The 19900-nt window shown below is 46.4% G+C and overlaps 1 protein-coding gene across 1 annotated transcript in view; it reads left to right on the plus strand.

Moving 5' to 3' along the window:
* The window catches only part of LOC133347567 (forkhead box protein K2-like), a 56525-nt gene extending 36774 nt beyond the window's left edge, over positions 1–19751 (plus strand). The window contains 4 exon segments of the mRNA XM_061559938.1: positions 507–745; positions 4661–5044; positions 6776–7120; positions 9135–19751. Coding sequence (XP_061415922.1) covers positions 507–745; positions 4661–5044; positions 6776–7120; positions 9135–9346 — 1180 coding nt within the window. The 3' untranslated portion in view covers positions 9347–19751.
* The last annotated feature ends 149 nt before the right edge of the window (positions 19752–19900 follow it).

Raw genomic sequence — 19900 nt, forward strand, 5'->3', positions numbered from 1 at the left:
AACGGCCGATTCACCTCTCGAATTCCTGACTGGTGGTTCCACAACCGTGTTAGTCACGAGCTCCCATCGTGCATCGCACGTCATGACAATAGCCTTGATAATGCGTCTGTATTAAATTAACTTTAAGATACTTTTGTTGGTCCACACATTAACACGCACCTCATTCACTCGTCGCTGAAAGGGCTTCTTGCATTGACGGAAGTGACTTCCTTGAATACATTTCTCTGTAAGCGTCCTGGTTAGTGCGGCTAAGATACTTGCAGCGATGGATACATTTCCTTTGTGGGCCATTTGCAAGTGGTAGCTCTCGGTTGCCCACGGGCTGTAGGAAATGAAGTCCCAGGCTGCAGGTTCGCGTACCGCTGCTCTACAGTATTTTGCCATCACCGGATGCAGTTGACATCATACCGAGGACGAGCAGCCTAGGTGTGCATATACAAACATAAAGAGGCTGTGTTGACCCCCGCGTTAACCTCTGCTGTGTGTCGCACCTGACCATGTCTCAGGAGCGCACCACCCTCGCCCACACAGGGGGTGCTGCTATCGCAGCCGTCGAGCGGCGTGCAGACCCCCGACAGCCTGTCCCGCGAGGGCTCACCGGTGCCCACTGGGCTCGGTGAGAACGAGGGCCCTGCGCCCGCGAACACCACTGCCGCCGCCGCCGCCGCAACTGCCGCCACCGCCACCGCCGACCCTTCCAGGCTCCCGTCTGTCCCAGAGTCGCGGTGCTCGCAAAGTGCGCCTGGTAAAGCAAAGCCGCATGCGATAATTTGCCGCCACTATCACCACCGCCACCAGCACTTCCACCACCACTGCTGTCACGACCACCACCAACACCACAACTACGACCGCCTCTGCCACCACCGCCACTGCAATCGACCCTGCCTCCACTGCCTTCATTATCACGCTATCTTCAGTATCATACGAGTAATCGTCAACAATAATAAGATTAGTTTAACACACAGGCTTATGAATAGTAATTCTTTGTCGATCGTGGGCGGAATAGGCTGCGTGGCCTTCTGCGTGTTTCGTGGTCAGGAACTGGACTGTGCTGCACAACACTCGCTTGAGTATACTCTTTGGTTCTATCGGTAAAGTCACGTAGGTAGAAAAAAAGAATAGATCACGAAGTTTCGATCGCCACGCAAGCAATCGAAGACGATTGTCGTGATCGAGTATTTTTAAATCCTTTATATTAAGTTCGCTTGCTTGCTTGCTTGCGTGCTTGCGTGCTTGCGTGCTTGCTTGCTTGCTTACGACCGTGCAAACCTTTCGGTCGTTTTTTAACCCACTGTTTAGGGAAAACAAATTAAATATTTAATTACCAATTGTTTAATACTGCAGACAATCATCTGACCCATAGGTGGCAGCCATCTCAAGCCAGAGGACAAGAGGACTCTAGCCGCCACGCATATAAAGGATTTAGAGTGATAAACTTTGTTTTTACGGGTTATACTTATTTCAACCTACGTGACTTTACCGAATGAGCCAAAGAGTATGGATTCCTGTAGTCATGAAAGCTTCAAATCAAGGTTGACTCGCTTGAGTGTTTGAGACATGCTGGCATAATATATTTTTAGCAACATTTTTTTTATCGGTTATGATAATATATGATGATAGAATGATGAAAAACCTTTGTATATTAACACTACTCCTAATTGCACGTTATTTCCTGGGTCAAACTCCAGAAATGTTCAAAATGGCGTATTTAATCCCCCCCCCCTCCTTCCCTTGTGCATTGGCCCCATGAGGGCCATATCCATTCTTTCACCTCCTTGCTTCAGAACGAAACTAATTTGATTAGCCCTGGATAATTTCGTCAACCCCCCCCCCCCCACCGTGGAAGGATGTGAGCTTGAAACCTTTTCAAATTAACGAGTTGAGCGGATTATGCAATGTGTTCGCTCGTAAAAAAAAAATAGTTGAAAGTCGCCCAAGAGATGAGCAACCTTTACATTCGTTGCAATCTGCGTCTGTGTGGTATTTTTCGTAGGCGATGTCCTCTATTGATACCGCATTTATCCACGGGTTAATATCACATTACAGCAACGCAAGGCCAATTACGGAGAGCATTTTCTTCCAGTTGTTGTTGTTGCGTTGCTTCCCATTTTAACAGACTCCAACTTAACTGCATACTGAAGGCTTTGCTGAGAATATTGTCGAAAAAAATATGGACGTATGTTTTCTGGTGCATGTACATGTCAAGTTTGTCAGTCCACTGCTGGATGAGCACCTCCCCATGCCACGTGGCTCATGGGGGTTATTTCACCACACTGCATGTGTTCTTATAATATTTATCAAATGAAAGATTGCTCACTAAAAACCCCTACGCATATCAACACGCCACTTGTGCCAACTATACTCGTTTGCATTAACGTTGGATATGTTCTGCAATGGAACAAAACCTAAACGTTGAAAACTACACACAGAAGCATCTTGGAATTACATTTAGGGGACAAAAATAGAAACACGTCAATTAGAGAACATACGAAGGGGAAGTCCATCGCTAAAACTACAGTATTGAGAAAATCAAGTGGGCTGGCTGGAACGAGTCGCGAGCAGGGACGGCGGTCAATGGTCGAAAATAACAATGCAGTGGCAGCCAAGGAATTGTACGTTCGCAAGAGGATGTCCACCAAGGAGATTAAGCGATGAAATCAGATCTTGTGCAGGTGCCTAAGTGAATTATTAAGATCGCAGCATCATGAGAGATAGCGTCGGCTTGAGGAGGCCTAATAGCAGTGGATTGAATTGGATTGATGAAGAATGACAACAATGATGATGATGTGGCGCTACAACTAAACCCTTCAATTGTTGCTTATGAGCCATTAACAAGCAGTTTTTAGACCACGTTTCTGGTTGTACAAACAGCCAGACACAGCAGTGTGGGGGGGTACTGATGCAGCGAGTCTGGCAGACAAACAAAAGCACACACTGACCACCAGTCCAGTGTGAATTGTGTTCGGTCTGGGTGATAATGGGAGGGTGAGCATCGCTGTCACCCCCGCTAAGCCATTCAAATGCGCCCATATTATCGCTAATGAGATGCTGTCAATACCGCATACGTGTGTAGCTTCCAGAGTGCGGTGCTACGGGAGCAGAGCCCCCCAGTGCGATGGTATGTAATTAAATGTCCCCTTAGGCAGAATGGTACATGAGCCATAGCGTAGGTGTGTGTGTGTTAGTGGGGAGCGGCAATTTAGCGGCTAGCGTGCCACTACAAACCCGGTGATCTGAGTTAGATTCCCGCTCATGGCCAACATCAGTGAACCGGTTTTGAGCATCCCCTAGGTCGACTCGGCCTCATGAGTACTTGGTGCAGCTTGTAAGTATCACTACTAGGGAGACAAAGGCAGCCAGGGGTGGTGCTGGCCACCCACGCCCTCGCTTACCGTTTCGACCTTCATAGGTGCTTGCTCACAGCACGTGCCCCTTATAGTCTGTTGAAGGCTATACGGGGGATCTTTATCTTGGTGTGTTAGAAAGCTCATTATTACCCAAGCCGCTCACAGTACGAACCAGTGATGGCTGCTTTTTGGAGGTGATGTTTTATACGGCAGAAACTGTTAACCAAATCACGTGTTCAGCACAAGAGAGAGGCTGCTGGGAATACGAGCGTTCCTGATGGCAAGTCCAGGTGCCGCACCAATGTACATTTAAATAAATTCAATCACACTGGTGAAAACTGCAATCCCCTTTCGTTGAAAAGATATTTAATAAAGTCAAGGCTTGTGTGCCCCCCAGCTCATAGTCCAATTGATGAGCTACAAATATGTGTGGCTCTTTTCTTTGGCCTTTATAAAAAAGGTCTTTGTGGGTTACATCGCTTCAGTACAAATCTCTTGTTAACCCGCCACCACCCAACAGCCAATTGCTGCGAAGCGATCTTACCCAAAAAGCCTCTATCATGAATAACATTGGTCGCGAAAGAACTACGTGTCAAATAATTTTTCCTTGTTTACATTTGTCAAAAAACGATTTAGAACACCACGTACCATAGTCAATTCATAATTATTGTAATGAAGTCCTTTATCCAGGAATGCCTAAAGGAGTCCCCCAAGACTCCTTTACCTGCTGGCAGGAGAAGCCCCGCTTTAGGGCGTTAGGTTATTCGTTTTGTTTTTGTAAAGAACGTTCTGAACAAACATTCAATATGTTTTGAAAAGAACGTTCTGCGGAATGAACAACATGTTGGTTAACGCACCTCCGTTTCGCACGGTGGGCTGCGTATGGTGTGAAAGAAGTTCACTATACATACTCGCCCGGAGAAAACCGACACACACAATGAAAAATATCATTCATAAGTCCACACATATGGGTCACGAATCTATACCACGTTCTCCCAGCCCAGCAGATTGGGCTGCTATACACCATTGTGGCCTCTTGAAAGCGCTGGATTACTGGTGTGCACCACCACCATTGTCGACGATGGAGATGGAGCGTTGATGAAATCGGCTTTTGTGTAAGCGCTTGGCCCATTGTTACATTGCAGAATCGTGAGTGATGGCGCCAGCGTGGGGGGGGAGGGGGGGAGGCCTTCATCACAGCAGCCAAGATCAGTCCAGTAGTCAATTGATTATAGCTGCTGCCGATGATGATAATGATGACCACCTACGTACAGTTTGATCAGCATTACTTTGCGGGTGCCTTTGCTTTTCAGGATCCCCCGTGTCCAGCCCGCCTCTGGTGGTTCATCATCAGCTGCCGCCGGTCGTCAGCAAACCCGTCAGCTATGCATTAGCCACGCCGGCACCCAGCTCCCAGCATTCCGTGCGGCATGCAGCATCACCCTCATTACAAGCCGCCAAGAATTCCGTTCTCCAAGTCATGTCGCTCCACTCCGCACATTCCCAGAAGCCTCTTTTGCACATTTCCCAAAATTCCGTGCTGCTCACCACAGCGGTGCCCATCTCCCAGAATTCCATGCTGCAGGTAATGACGCCTGCCAGCCTGGTCTCCGCAAATTCCGTGTGCACCTATCCCGGTGTGACCAACGGGTGCATTCCCAAGGCTTCGCAAGGGGAGGAGGATGGAGATATGAAAGGTGAGAGCGTTGACTGTGTTGGGACGATTGCTCTAGGATGCTTAGAAGTACCGTACATTATTTCTACACTGATAGTGTACACTGATAGTGTAGTAATAATATGAGATTACCCGCAAATTCCTTTTGGTAATTTGATTACAGTGATACTTGTGATGTGTTCCTTTCAAACACATCCGTAGTTAATCGGTGCGCACGTGCGTGTTTTATTGTCCGCCACCAGATTGTTTCACGATTTGCCTGCCTATTTTAAAATGACACGTCACTTGATTAATTGCTCGCAGCTTATCGCACTGTTCGGGTGACCTTACGAGGTGTGTATTGGAATTTCGATTTTCCGGAGGTAGAGCAAAAGGGGTGCAGTTTTCTTTTCAAAACATTGCGTGGAAAGCATGAACAGCGCTAAATGTCACACAGGATGTAATTATTGCTGTCGATGAGCCGCGTCCGGACAAATCGTCATGGATATTTACTCGGATGATAAAGTAGGCCAGTTGAGCGGTTATGTCTTCCATGTGTGGAGAGCAGAAAAGCGGTACCCAGTCAACCAAACAATAACCAAAGTGGGACGGGCCAAACGGCCCTCCGTTGGGCTCTGACCCAGTTTTCTGCGCCGCCAATGTGGCGTGATCTCGGCAGGAGGAGGGTGCTGATCCAAAATCGGCGCCTCGGGTCACGTGCAGGCAGTGGGCAGAGCGTACCAAGTGCCGCCCCAGTTGTTTCGGCTTATGTAATGTTTTAATTAGTTTAACACGCTGGATTTCGCGACCAAAAACCTTTATTATGAATGTTTTAATTGCACACCAATAATTATAATTTCCACATGCGTTCTCCTCCCAAGCGAGCAAGACACGTGAGTCTCAATCTGCGACATTGCAATTTGTTGACTTAAAGCTTCCGTGACTGCAGGAATTCATATTCTTGGGTCTTTCGGTAAAGTCACGTAGATAGGTTCAAAGAAAATAACAAAAATATATTTTATTTTAACCTATCTACGTGACTTCACCGAAGGACCCAAGGATATTGCAATTTGTATTTTATATTTTCGGGAATAAAAATGTGTGTGTGTCGTGATAATGTTCTGCCTTTTGCCTATGGCATTTCTGCAATTGACAAAGGGTCGTCGCAGTCATCGGGATACATCGGTGCGCACCGCAATCGCAACTCAAAAGTCAATGAGTTTATTTTATGCCTGTATTCTTATTTTCCTACCAAATTCATGTAACTTGTCTAAAAGGGTACGCTCATTCAATTTCAATTGTGTCACAATGTCTAAAAGAAAGCGCATCGTCGAAATTAAATTTAAGCCACGGAAATTAAATAAATAAATAAACTGTTGATCCACCTCTTGCGACCCTCCGTCGGCTGTCGGAGTTTAACTCCGTTTGAATGTAAATTGCCATTCATGTGCTTCGCACGCCTGATGATTGCTCAAGTACTTTCGACAGAAAACACTGATCAATTTCAATCGTCGATCTCTTCGTCCTGCGGGGCGACTCATTTACATGCAAGTGCAATTTGAATCGCGTCGAATGTGTTTAGCAATAACTGGCCACTTTGTGGCATGCGACAAATTGTATACGAACGGAGATCAATTGGTGAACTCCCAGCAGAGGTACCTTGGTGTGTTGCGAGTTGTGCCATTTGGGGACCCACATGCTTTAATTCATGTGCGTCCAGTTCTGCTTCATCGAGCGGGGTCATCACGGTCCCTCTCACTTTCTCTCTTTGTAGATGAGACGGAATCAAAGCCGTTCGTGGCGATCGCCCCCCATGGGGGCGTTATTCAAGTTGTACCGCCTTCCCACAATCCCGCGGGGCAAGTGGTGGCAGTCGTGCAGCCTTCCCAGAATGCCCTGTTGCAGGGGCCTACGGTCGGCTCGCTGGGCGGCGTGGGGTGTGCGCATGATGCGGGGAGCAGCGATGCTGGCGGCCGTGTGGCCGTGCCGGTGTCGCAGGGAGTGGCTGTGGTGACGCAGACACCTCACAGCCAACAGCAGCAGCAGGGCCCAGGCAGCAGCAGCGTCCACCACAATGGGTCCCATGCCTCATCCATCTCCCAGTTTCAGCAAAATCACGGTATAGTAATTGTCTTATTTGTAAGTTGATCGGCAGGAAGAGTGTTGGCTAAAGTTGTGGCGCTCCGAACGCTTCGAAGACCTCTGACAAGCGTGGAAGAGTAGACCAAATACAAGAGGGGGGGCTCTCTCCGATGTTTATGCATATGCAATGCAATTATGGATAAACATAATGAGCCCTCCACTCAGCTAGGAAACATTAAGCCTGCTATGCTGCATTTACATTCTCCTGACAGATAATTTTGTGCGTACGAATAGTGAGTGAATAGAATAATTAAGTGAAAACAATTATTCACTTCTCATTAAACAAATAGAAGTTCTTCACACCTTAATCACACAGTACGTGAATTGTAAATAATTTGTATTTCTCTCTGCAAGATGATGCAGCTTATAAAACAATTCCATTAGGGCGTGCGACAAGCCCAACGGCACATTGTGTGTGAACGTGATTCTTATTGCTGTGTGCAAAGATTTAATCATGGACATGATAATTACTTGCCTGGTTTAACATGCTACATTATATCTCTGATATGTATCCTATTTCTTACATTGGTAATTAGTTGATTTTGTTCAGTGGAATTTAATATGCCCATACTTTTATCTATATAGCTGGTTCTGTGCACACACTGAATGCTAATCGCAACAAGCGTTGAAACCAGATTTAGGCCTTAAACTATTTTTACCCGCTAGGAGATGATTTTTGTTTTTGTGGACATGAAAAACATAATGTTTATCTACGTGGTTTTATTTTTGCTAGAGACTAAGGGAATCATCACACTTGTATTTAGAGAGATACAGCAGTATTTGAATTCCATATAAATGCAAATTCTACATCTCTATAATTTTTTAACCAATATTCTGCACCGTTGCGACAGATTGTGCATACAATAAATATAAGTGCATTTTTTCATTGCTCACATAAAATAACAATTTGACAACTAGGACTTCTGAACCAATTTTTTGCATCGGCAATTGTTTTCCATTGGCAAGTTGTGGATCAGTTTTAACGAATCTTGAGTTTCATCAACAGTGTGCGACTGACATGCTACTGGGTTTGTCTAGCAAGAGCATTACACAAGCACCATGGGTTCTTCAGTACTTACAATGTGCTGAAAGGATGCTTTTGTAATATTTCGCATTTCTGGAGTCTTCTTTACGTGTTCATTAGATTCGTATAGTGGCCAGTTTCACGCGAAATTTCAATGCACAATGTTGTGACAATGTGGCAGAAGCCTGACAAACTGCATGCCGCACAAGAGGACATCAACAAACATTGCACTTTGCAAGCAGCATTTTTTTGGGGATTGCAGCCCCCTCTGTTGGGGGTACATGCTAAATGCATTCTTTACCTTGCCAAACAACCAACATTTCAGGCGGGTCTGTCTATGGTCAAGACGTCGGATAAATATTTCCACACCCAGTAGAGCGCAACCAGTGTCCCTCTCGGTGGCGAGATGTTAACTGCCTCGCCTGGTATACAGGACGTCGTGGGTTCGATTCCGATCCTGACGCCTGTATATTTGGAGGTTGCGTGATCTCCCCGTGGTTGCGTGGTTTTTTTCTCCGGGTCCTCCAGTTTTTCCCTCCACATTTAGAATCAACATGCATTTAGAGTATTTGGCTGCTAGAAATTCCCACGTGATAAGCCACTTCGTTGAGCTATCATTTGTGATAGTCAGGTCGCTTCTGAAAAAGAGCGAAATAGCTCAGTGGGCCTTACCTGATAGAATAAAATAAAAATGTTTAAATATTTTTTTAGACCCATGCCCCAAGTGGAAGTCAAACCAGCATTCTAGAAAACATTCGGTGATAATTAAGCCCTGCCCACACGCGATCGGCACACGGGGGCTAGGTGGGGGGTGTGAGGGGGGGTGAGGGGATGACACACACGCTGAATCCATTTCCCTTTAAAGGGAAGCACCAAGTGGTGGGGTTTTGTCAGGAGGCAGCACATTCTTCACTCTTGACGCTTGCTCTGGCTGGCTCTACGCCGGCGCGATGTCGTTTGTCTGCAGGTGGCGAGCGGCGGCCCGAGGTCAAACCTACGTCGCTGCTGGCGTCCAAGCGCGCCGCCGCCGCCACGAATTCTCACGGCGTGGGCCTTCCGGCCGACTCGGAGCCCGAAAGGAAACGTGCGAAATCCGAGGGCGTCGGCAATGGGAGCGAACCGCTCCCCCCTCAAGCCGAGAAGAGTACTCACGTTGTCGAGCACAACTCCAAAAACTGAGGTGGGGGGGCGTGGCCCCTACCGTCGTCAGCGGCGGCGGTGGTGAGGGTTGCGTACCCCCTGAGTTAGGGCGTCTGCCTTCCCCCCCCCCCGCCTTCCCCCGCGCGCGTGTGAGACTTAGTCACCGGTGCATATACCACTTGTGTATTTTTGCCACTTTTAATGTGCTTCGGTGCCAAAAAATATATATATCCTATTTTTGGAAATAAATGTCATGGCAGGGCACTCTATAAAGTGTGAAATAAACAGAAATACGACAAGTGTGTTGGTGAAAAAAAAAAACTATTTTTCTCATTAATTGACTGGCCTTGCACATGTATGTTTGCAACTCTCAAATCAAAAGTTTCGAACTCAATTGTAACTGAGGAAATGTGATTATCGTTGCCCAACAGCAGAAAATTTTGGTTTGTAACAATTGGCAAATTACGCATTGTGATTTTTAACACAGTGATGTGCATACGTGTTACAGTATTCCGCATCGTGTTTTTTAGTTTTTTTTCGTAACAGAACAGTAAGTATGTAGTTTTTTGGCCGGGGTGGGGGGGGGCAATGCAACATTTCAGTGTCTGCAATCGCGAGAAGAGCTATTTCAAGTCGGCCCATTCGACTTGACAACGCTGCAGTGTGTCTTGTCCTCGTGTTTACTGACTCGCACTCTCTGAGTTTCATATTTATTTATTATTATAAAAAAATCCTATTGAAGTGGCAGCAGATTAGGATGGTAGTATATCATACGATTTGTGTTACTGTTAGTTATTTGGTAGTTGTATTTTTTTATATCAATAAAATAGTAACAAATAGTAGTCATAACTTTTGGCTCTGTTGACCGCAACAGTTGATATATCTGACAGAAGCAAGGAGGCAATGGTATCATCAGCCTTGTAGCTTGATGAGCTCTTGCAATTTTTTTTGTACTGTTACCGATCTTTTTTTCTACACCTGAAATGCTCTTGATCCCTTAAAACACATCGCAGAGGCAGAGAGACTCTGGAGTTAGGAACATGAGCGACCTAGGCGATGCAGTATTGTGCACACTTTAGTTGCAGAGAACATTTTTATCATTTCCATGCAGTTCTTTTGGCGGTGTGCAGCATTTCACTGACCAGGCAGTCGCTGGTAGGCCTGTTGCTTTGCGTTTGTTATTTAACAAAAAAGGAAATCCTGTAGATTACAATGGCCATCACCTATTTCTTGCCGAGCTTTCTGAACGTTTTTTGTGTGCGTGTCGTAAAAAGCTGTTGTTCTTTTGCATGTGCGCCCGTCTTTTAGTACGTGGTCGTTGTCATCCGAGGGTGGGCGAGTACACTCTGGGGTGGGTGTCGCCTTGTGCGGCCCACCCTGCTTCCGGAGCTCAGCACTGTGGGTAGTGGCCTCCCGACTTTGGACGCAAAGAATGTGTGCACTGCCCGACTTTTCATCAGATGCACACTGCGGCGAGGAACCTACCTTACATTTAATTTCACGTGTGCCCATGGCCAAGAGGCTTGCCACTTTGCAATGGCCCGCCAAATGATATTTATTCATCATTGTAAGCATCCTAGCTGCACTAATCGGGTACCCGAGAAATATTTTTTGACCAGGTAATTCTGTTTTACAATACTAGCATGCTTGGTCACTACTGTCAATTCAAGGGCCTATCTATCCTCGGTTGATGCCCACGTCTGCTTTTGTGTTTGTTGGTTAATGATAAGGTGCGTGTTAATGTGTGGTTGCCTGCCAAAGGTATTTGAAAGTCCTGTCCGGCCCTCTGTAAGTTAAGGGCTTCCCCCATCCCTGCGATAGAGCAACGTCCAAATTGTGGATTCCACGTAAGGCAGTTTGTGTCAGTATTCAGGGTCCTGTCGCCTCTTTGGGGGAGAAGTAATTCGGAACCAACTGCCCCCCCCCCACCCTTTATTGACTTCGCCCCGAGCCGTCTTGCGAGCACTCGAAAGCAGTGCGCTGATGCGAAGGGGCATCATACACGTCCCCGGAATGTTCGTTGGGAAAGTAGCGCTGCAGGAGGTGGCCAGGTGGTGGCTCGGAGCACGGAGCGCTGAGCTGGCACTGCTGAGATCCTGGTTTCAAATCCAGATTTTAGCTGCGAGTCAACCGGGTTCTCAAGTGCAGTGGTTTGATGGTCTCGGTCTGCTCACCAATGACTGCACTAAAAAAATTATCGTATTCAATTTAGTTTTGCACTTAATCTGCTGGAATGCGACTGATAACAAAAACCACATTGGTTCTGCTGGAATGCGATGCGGGAAAGTGGGAGCGGTTCAAATCACATGCCGTGATGCCGTTAGCACAATATGAAAAACAATGGGGGATTTCATATATTTTTGTACAAGTGGAAAACAACATTGCAGCGGTTGCAGCCTGCACTTCACGGGATGCCTGCATTCACCCCACTTTCAATCATTTTCCTGGGAACAATAAGTGTAAGTGGCTGGGCGTGGGAGCCCATGAGAGCCACGGGGTCCCATTGCCCGGCATTGGATAACCCAAAATGTAATTCCTCTTTGCTGAAAATACGTTTTTGAATTGAATCCATCCTCAGCGAGAACCTTTTCCAGGTTCGTTCCATGCAGTGTTACATTCAGTTTCATTCAACAATAGGGGCGGGGGGGGGGTGTGAACAATCCACTCAAGGATCATGTGGATTGTGTTTCCTGGCACCTGCTTGTCATTAATTTTCCTGACTCCGGCAGAACAATAATGGGCCAAGTTGAACTCGCGACCGTCCTGTTGCAAGTAAAAACCCTCTGACTACAGCACCACCAGGCCGGATATTCACAAGGGTGAATGCGATAAGATTGTCTTCTTTTGTTCCTTCAAAAATGTGGATCAGTTTCCAGGAAGCATGTCCCTCATCGCACTAACCTAATTCGCACATTCTTTAATTTCTCGCCACTTGGGGGGACGAGAGAACAAATTCATCGGATGCTTTCGAGCGCTGCGCACGTCAAGGCCGTTGCTTTGGCACTGCGAGCTGGCATGGAACAGGAATTATGATCGGTTTGTCTCGGCGGTGTGTTACACCATCACAGCGGTCGCACCTGCTCCCGTAATTCTTGCCTTTAAACTGTAGCTGGCGAGTATGGATAAGGATTTGCATCCGTAGGGCACTTAAGGGCCTCTGCATCTCAAAGCGCCTGATATCATCACCTCTCGACCATCCCAATGCCCGTGCTTGCAGCCGAGCCAAGTGCACCCTCGGTGGCAGCGGTCCCCGTGTGGCACAAGGTTTCATCATAATGTAGAATTTAATGGGTCATTCATTCTACTTGTACAGCCTTTTGGTCAGTCCACTTCTGAAGAAGGGCCACCCCATACCTGTGCAGGTCCTGAGAGATATTTGACCACATCCCGAGTTCACCAGCGTGCTGCACTGCCCTCTACTGCCCACTAAGGCCTATGACAACCTGTTTGTGTGTGGTGGTCACCCATCCAGACAATTCAAGCTCAAACCCTGCTTAGCTTCTGGTATCTGACATAATTTGGATGTGCCATCATTAATTAGATTACCACGTGAAATAGCTAAGATCATACTGAAAACGTTTGGCCTTCCATCGCCTGTGGTGAAAACGCTCGCTTAAGTTCATTAGTTTCTCTGTTCACTTTTTCCCCGTGTGCGTTTCTCTCTCGGTACCATGTTTAAGTAAAAAAAAAAATCGTTAAATGTCTTCACTGAAAGAGGCAACGTACACCTTGAGCCACGGTGGATTATTGTAGGTTAATATCTATTACACTTTCGTTTTACATGCTGCGAATGATATGGTTTCCTTGAAGGCACCTTGCAATGCTCTCGTTTTTGCATGCACTGAAGACTGAGTAACATGAGTATACACCAAGACTGAGTAACATGAGTAACATTACACTGAGGTCTGAATCCAATCCAGTACCGACATTGCCAGGATCACACGTGACATGGCCATCTATTTACCTTGATGGTATTAACGTGTAACGGTTACTTGCAGCAACCACGCCTTAGTTTTACCTTTAAAAAAAATAACCTTGTATATATTTTTTTCTTTTACGCAACAGAATAGCGGCTCAAATTTGTTAACGTTCGAAACGTTTACGTAATGTTTGGGGGTGCACGCTCTTGTTGCGCGATTATTTTATGGTTGTGTAAAGCGGGTGCGTCTGTAGTTGATAATACAATGAAGGCTGTATTTAGATCGGTTCATTGGCATCGATTTACTCGAGTCGTGAGTAAAGTCAAAGTACTCTCCTTACTCAAACAAGCATTTGGTTGGCGCTCATCTCTGCTGGTGAACACTGAGTCACAGTGGGAGTTGTACGTTCCTATGCCAGAGGACAGTCTATCTCTAGGAACAATCATTGTGTTGACTTACTGCAAACGTAATGTACGTTTTTAAACGTTTGCTCGCGAGTGCTGCATTCTAATCACAGCGCCACTTTGCCACATTACCGTGTAATAATAACTTGCCGTGTACAAAAGTAAAGAAAAATGCTGATGAGAAAAATTGGGCACCTTCTGTACGGCGGGGCGTCTGCACGCTCACCAATTCGTCACTGTATAGCGGGTGGCCGCCCTAAAATAAACGGGCTAAACCTTAAGTGGCTCAAGCCAAGTTGTTTTTATTTTATTTCCAGTGATGGTCAACAGCTTTCTGCATTGACTAATTGGGAGCATGTCAACGGCCACCTAATGAAATGCAGGCTCGTGGTTTGGCGACTAAAGCCCCATTTTTGCTTTCTGACGGTGGCCATTGACAACGCGCCGTTCTATAATGAAGGGATTTGAGCTTGACGACGGCTGCCTATGAAAGTCGGGTTTAAACCAGGTGATGAAAGCCCCGTGTTTTCTTTAAAGTGATTAAACATGTCTGGCTTCAAACTAAACGCCACACGCAAGCTAGCCACAATGCATACTCGGTGTTTGTGCAGTCGGGTAAGGCTGTCGGTGTTCACTGGAACTGACCCTACGTAGCGTTGCTTTGCCATGTTCCTGACTTTCTAAGTGTTAAAATTACGGTCCTCATGTTTTCCCCGAATGGGTGATGGGACTCCTTTGGGAGGGACGTCCGTTGAATGTTAAGTAGTCTCGGGTTACTAAGGTTGTGATAACGCAGGGGTTCACCAGCCTCATGATACAATGATAGAATCATGCATGTAGAATGGATTAATTTTCTTTCCGTATACCTTGTAACGAGTTGTCGCGACCGCTGCATCTACTCGTGGCCGCCAGATCACCACAAGAGACAAATCTCCACCCTGGATCTGGTGCATCGATGCATCAAATCATCGATTTAATATCGACCGTCAAGCTCGCGTTACACGTGTCAAATCATGTGCTGTAGTTATCGACGTTTACATCTTGCTTGCAGGCACTTAGAGCGGTGATCTTCATCGTAAGGTCCGCGGGCCCCTGATGGCCTTTAGCATGGCCCCCGACAATACGCAGATGTGAAAGCAACCCCCATCATCGTGCTGTCACACCCCAACGGTTGAAAATGTGTGGTGGCCCTCACACTGATGTCTTATCGGCGAAACTGGGCCCCCTCTGACAAATGGTGAAGAACACTGCACTAGAGGTGCTACCGTACACTGCAATATTATATTTTTTTGTAGATTGCATCATTGAATCGTGATCCTTTGTCCTGACCTGACAATCGATACAATCGCCAAGTGGAGGGGAATGATTTCCATGCCGAGTGCATACCTATTATTGTAGCCACATCTTCACAATAAGCAGCTAATTTGTATTATGTTTGTATGTCTGGAGAACTCCTCCAGCACCACTCCACCAGTTTGAATGGACAAAATGTCATTTGAACGTTTTGTACGTGCAGTTCGTATAAATGATGGCAATTAACCCCCATCCCCAAAAGATATATTCAAATCAGCCGATTCAGTTAAGCACTGCTTTGCCACTCCCGTTCGCTATAACTGATGTGGCCCAGTCATAAGGGCATCCGATGCTTGTTGCAGAGGTTTGCAGTTTGAATCCAGAATGCTGCCCTAGTTGGTAGCGAGGGTGTTTTAACCGTGAAATACTCCGCGCGCCGCCTGTTTCGCAGTGGATGGTTAACATCCTGTGGTGTCGTTTAAGTAAGAGTTGCGCCATTGTGCGCCGCTTTCGTGGCTCAAAATCTGCCAGGTTTAAACAATTACTTCGCAAATTCGTCAATTTGGGAAAAACGTGGCAATCGTCGCCCCCCTACTGCAAGCAACTTGGCGAGACCCTTCCTGGAAAAGGGTCTCGCACCGTGAATGGAGTTTCGCATGCTTGGGGCGGCACTCGCCGTGGAATGTCAACGGTGCTTCCCACGAGTAATCTGTCAGGCTAATGAAAGCTCGGCGGCAGATTTTGGTATAGCTTAACATGCATTGCACCACCTCTGTTTATATCAAAAGCCTGCCTAGTGCCCCTTTGTGGTTTCTCTGAAGACTAGCACGGCGTAATATTTTTACGTAAAAAAAGGGCACATTTAAATAAATACCGCATTCCACAAGCATCTGCCAGATTAGGGTATTATTACATTTTTTTTTACTTTATTTTGTTAATAAATGCACCATTTAGGTGAAATCCTGGTCCTTCGTGCATGTCCCTTTATAGTTCAATGATCAGCTGGGAATAACACAAAGGGGGGGGGGGATACTTGGATCGTGTAACAAACGCAAATTAGAGATGTCCATAGTGTAACTGTTGAGAAGAGTCTGCTTGGGCAGCACACATCACCAGAATTAACGATGATTGGAAGAAACTGGTGATGGAATGGCAGTCAAAAGAGCGAATGTGTCCGAGCGGATGACCATTTAGAGACGGCGGCATGAGATACATTCATGTGCATGAGTGAGATGGGTTGTAGCACGGATTGTGTCACAGAGCCATGAGAGATGGGTAACATAGTGGTGAGGCCTTCATTCAGAAGTGGATAAACAATGGCTGATGGTGCAAATGAAGCGTGTGCGTGCAACTCAAATGACTCTTCAGTTATTCTTGATTACATCGATCAAGCTTCAAGGAAAGGGAATGATCTTTTCAAGCCTCCACTGAGATTGGGAACCCCCCCCCCCCTGCTTTGTACTTGGAAAGCGACCACCAGGGCCTGCCCAGTTGTTTGTGGGCAATGGGGGCCGTAAGATCGCCAGGAGATGGCAGTGCTGAGATTTACCATCCCCCCCCCCCCATATTGCGTGGTGGGTTTTCTCTGGACACTTTTCCTCCGACAAGGAGACATTCATTAATGTCATTGTCCAACCATCCCAGTGCAGGAACTTCCTGAAAAAAAATTGTCCAGAGACTCTGTGAGATTTTCTTGAGTGAATAGTTGCATTTTTGATTTTTAAAATGGTTTAGTTTCCCTCCACCTTCACCATGTATTGATCTACACTGTGGGTAATGATCGGGAGTTTGGTGTGAGGCGTGGTGCAGTGATGACGCTTGGAGGCTGCCATCATTTATTGTGCGTTTTATTTATTTGTGACCCACGATCGTGTTTAATTTTGTTGTCGCCATTGCGCCGAGGCAACTTTACGAGCAAGCAGTGTAACGTCGTGCCAGAGATCGGGCCCTACTTCTGACGTTGCCTAAATTGTCCTCTTTATCAAAAATAGGATACCCTGCAAAGAGCGTCTTTCACATAAATAAAACCAAAATAGTTCTCCGAGGTGAAATGTACCAAATTAAGTAACGAAAACGAACCAAATGTAATAAGCGTAAATATTGTGCAGTCATTGGTGACTCATTCTGAAACCATCAAGTAGCAGAACTTGAGCACTTGGTTCTAGTCACAGGTGGCTGAACCCAGGATTCAAACCCAAGATCTCAGCACTGCTGGTTCATTGCTTTGAATTGGGCAACACCTCATTTTCACTCTACAACTGAGCCATGCCAATCTGACTCGGCACAGCCCCCGTGCAGCCGTGGTGCTTGATGTCGCGTGCAACGAACGTAGGTTGCGTCGGGTCCGTTAATGTTCAACGATTGACCCCTGGCCCGGCACGACCCCTGTCTTGTGAGGCCAGTTGTCACGGTTTGGTTCTGGCTCTGGCTCGCAAATAGCCAGTGGGAAAACAGACCGGTACCGTGAGGGCCACATGCTGGCTTGGCTCAGATGTGCCAGTGGAAAAAGGGGCATGCAAGTCCCGCTGAGTAACTCGGTCACTTCTCGTCTCTCGGTGTCAGCGATGGGCTCATTGATCTGCACTCATCCAGCGTTACGCATGGATTTACTTTGGATGACGTTACCTTCAGTTAGTGTTTTTTGTCGCCTAGAGAGAGGCCTCCTAATGATCATGTAATGGCCAATGTCATTTAATTTTTTTAAGTATGCACACAGAAATACAGTCTGTATGTGTATACAAACACTATATATACAATTGTGTACTTTTACATGGTTCTCTGTATATGAATGAATTTGTATTTAATAAATACGTGCACACATGCCGAGTACAGTACTTACGCGTATGCCGAAGTTAGCATAGTGCATTCGACTCCTTTCCTGAAGGAGAAAGAATCTTTTGAGTGTCGGGTGTGGGCTTCACTTACATTTCAAGTCGTCGTAATTGAATTGCACTGTCACTTCGACGATTTGGGCTGCAGTGATGAACGAATATTGACGAATCGCGACAACGGACACCTTGACGTTTTGTAAAAAATGCGAGTTGCAGCTTTTTCAGTCTCGTGTTCCTCCCCTCTTGAGTTGGCGTGCGGTGGGCGGCATAGATTTTCCCAGACGTTTGTGGCATTGGCCCCGCTGGATTCGCAAGTCGTTAAAGAGGTCCAACGTTTTGGCGTTTGTACATTTTCATCCATTTTTTTTTTTAATAAGGCTACGATTTTGTCACGGGAGGTCACGGTTGGGGGGCACGGGATTCATGAATTTGAATGACGTCTGCGAAATCTTGGAAATGGCTGTAGAAAACCGCACGTCCTTTATTTCCTTGCATGGATGCCGTACATAGCGGACGGAGCGGGGCGGGTTGGTGGCGGCAGGGTCGGTGGGAACAACCTCGCCTTATTTCGTGAAAAAAAATTTGTGGTTATAATTTTTTCTTGCATCGGATATGAATTTTACAAACAAAAGGTTACCGTGCCAAAATTGTAGCCATAATTCAAGGGGGTGACTGCGTGCCGAATAGAGAGACGCTATTAAACACGGAGGCAATGTCACCACGAGAACTGTAGTAGCTAACAAAAAATATAATAATCTCAAGTTGTTGTGGTCCCTGAAGAGTAATTGAATACCGTCCGTGTGTTCTGCATGTATACAAGCGACAGGAAACAGCTTTGCACTTGACGCCTAATACTGACGTGTTCGCACAAGCCACCCGGTGTGGAGGCGGTTACGGCACCCTACATTCATGCCGTTGCTTTTTAGCTCGAGGCATGACCCGCTGCTGCTGCTGCTCACGTGATACTGTGTAGATTACACTCTTGCGAGATGCTATCGGTTTGCGCGCACGCGTGACTTTCCATTAAAATCATCAGAACACGTGTTTTTAACGGGAGGTCTCCGATTTAACGAGCGACTTTTGAGACGTTGCGGTCACAAAGCGAGGTACGCAGCGAAGGCGAGTGGGCGGGAAGATTTGCCGGGGCGAGGGGCACGGGGAGTGGGTTGAAGGATTTGTTAAAGCACTTGCAGATATTGGTTGTCCTTTCTTTTTTTGAGTACGCACAAGCGTTATATTCATGCCTACGGATACTAGAGCATTCCACAACTTTGCACCTTGGTTGAACTCGGACAGAATGTGACGTTTGTGAAGTGGATCTGTTGTATTGCAAAAAACGCCAGATGGATTATCAGTGCAAGCACCTCGTGGGGCAGCATTAAAGCCGGAGTCGTGGTCTGATGTAGGTTTTTTTTGTATGCCCACATGCCAGTTGTGGTCTTTGGGAGGTCACTTGAATTGGGCGGTGTGCCAGTGAATTTTTCATTAACTCCCTTTGCCGCATCAGACATGGTGCATGTTGCTGGCTATCGATACCTTTTTCTCGTAATCGCATCGGAAGCTTCAATACGAGCGGTACGTCTGGCTGGCAGAAAGCACCGTGGCTTCGACTGTCACCGGTTGTACCTACTTCACAAACAATGAAGCGGACATCCCAATTGGCACGACTCTAACGCTGAATGATATCACGATGTACGACATTTCACAATACTGAATTCAATGCTCCTAATCAGTATGGGTTTTGTAGTTTATTTTGCAGTCTAGCACATAGCCTGTGTCCGGAGTATTAAGGTACAAGAAGCTCTTAATGTTTGGCTTTCATTATCTGGTAACTACACTCAGCATAGGAGTGGGTATGAGAACGTGGAGATTTACACTCAACGAATATAATGTCAGAAGTGGTGGTTGGGCTCCAATGAGGAGGCGTTTGACTACACCAGCTAAGTGATGTAGTTTCTTTGCATTTCCAATAAATGGAGACTTGAATGAAACTGAACGAATGTTTGTTTTTGTGCTGTTAATGTATACGTTTTTCGTGGGTTCATTGCGCGATAAATGTAGCTTTTTTTTTTAAGCAGAATATTTGAATGTGGGTCAAGTCGACCCATCACCCCTCCATAAAATAAGTACACCTTCATGGGGAGT

Source organism: Lethenteron reissneri, chromosome 26, assembly GCF_015708825.2.
Source record: "Lethenteron reissneri isolate LAM-NWPU_2019-01 chromosome 26, ASM1570882v1, whole genome shotgun sequence".
Taxonomy (NCBI): Eukaryota; Metazoa; Chordata; class Hyperoartia; order Petromyzontiformes; family Petromyzontidae; genus Lethenteron; species Lethenteron reissneri.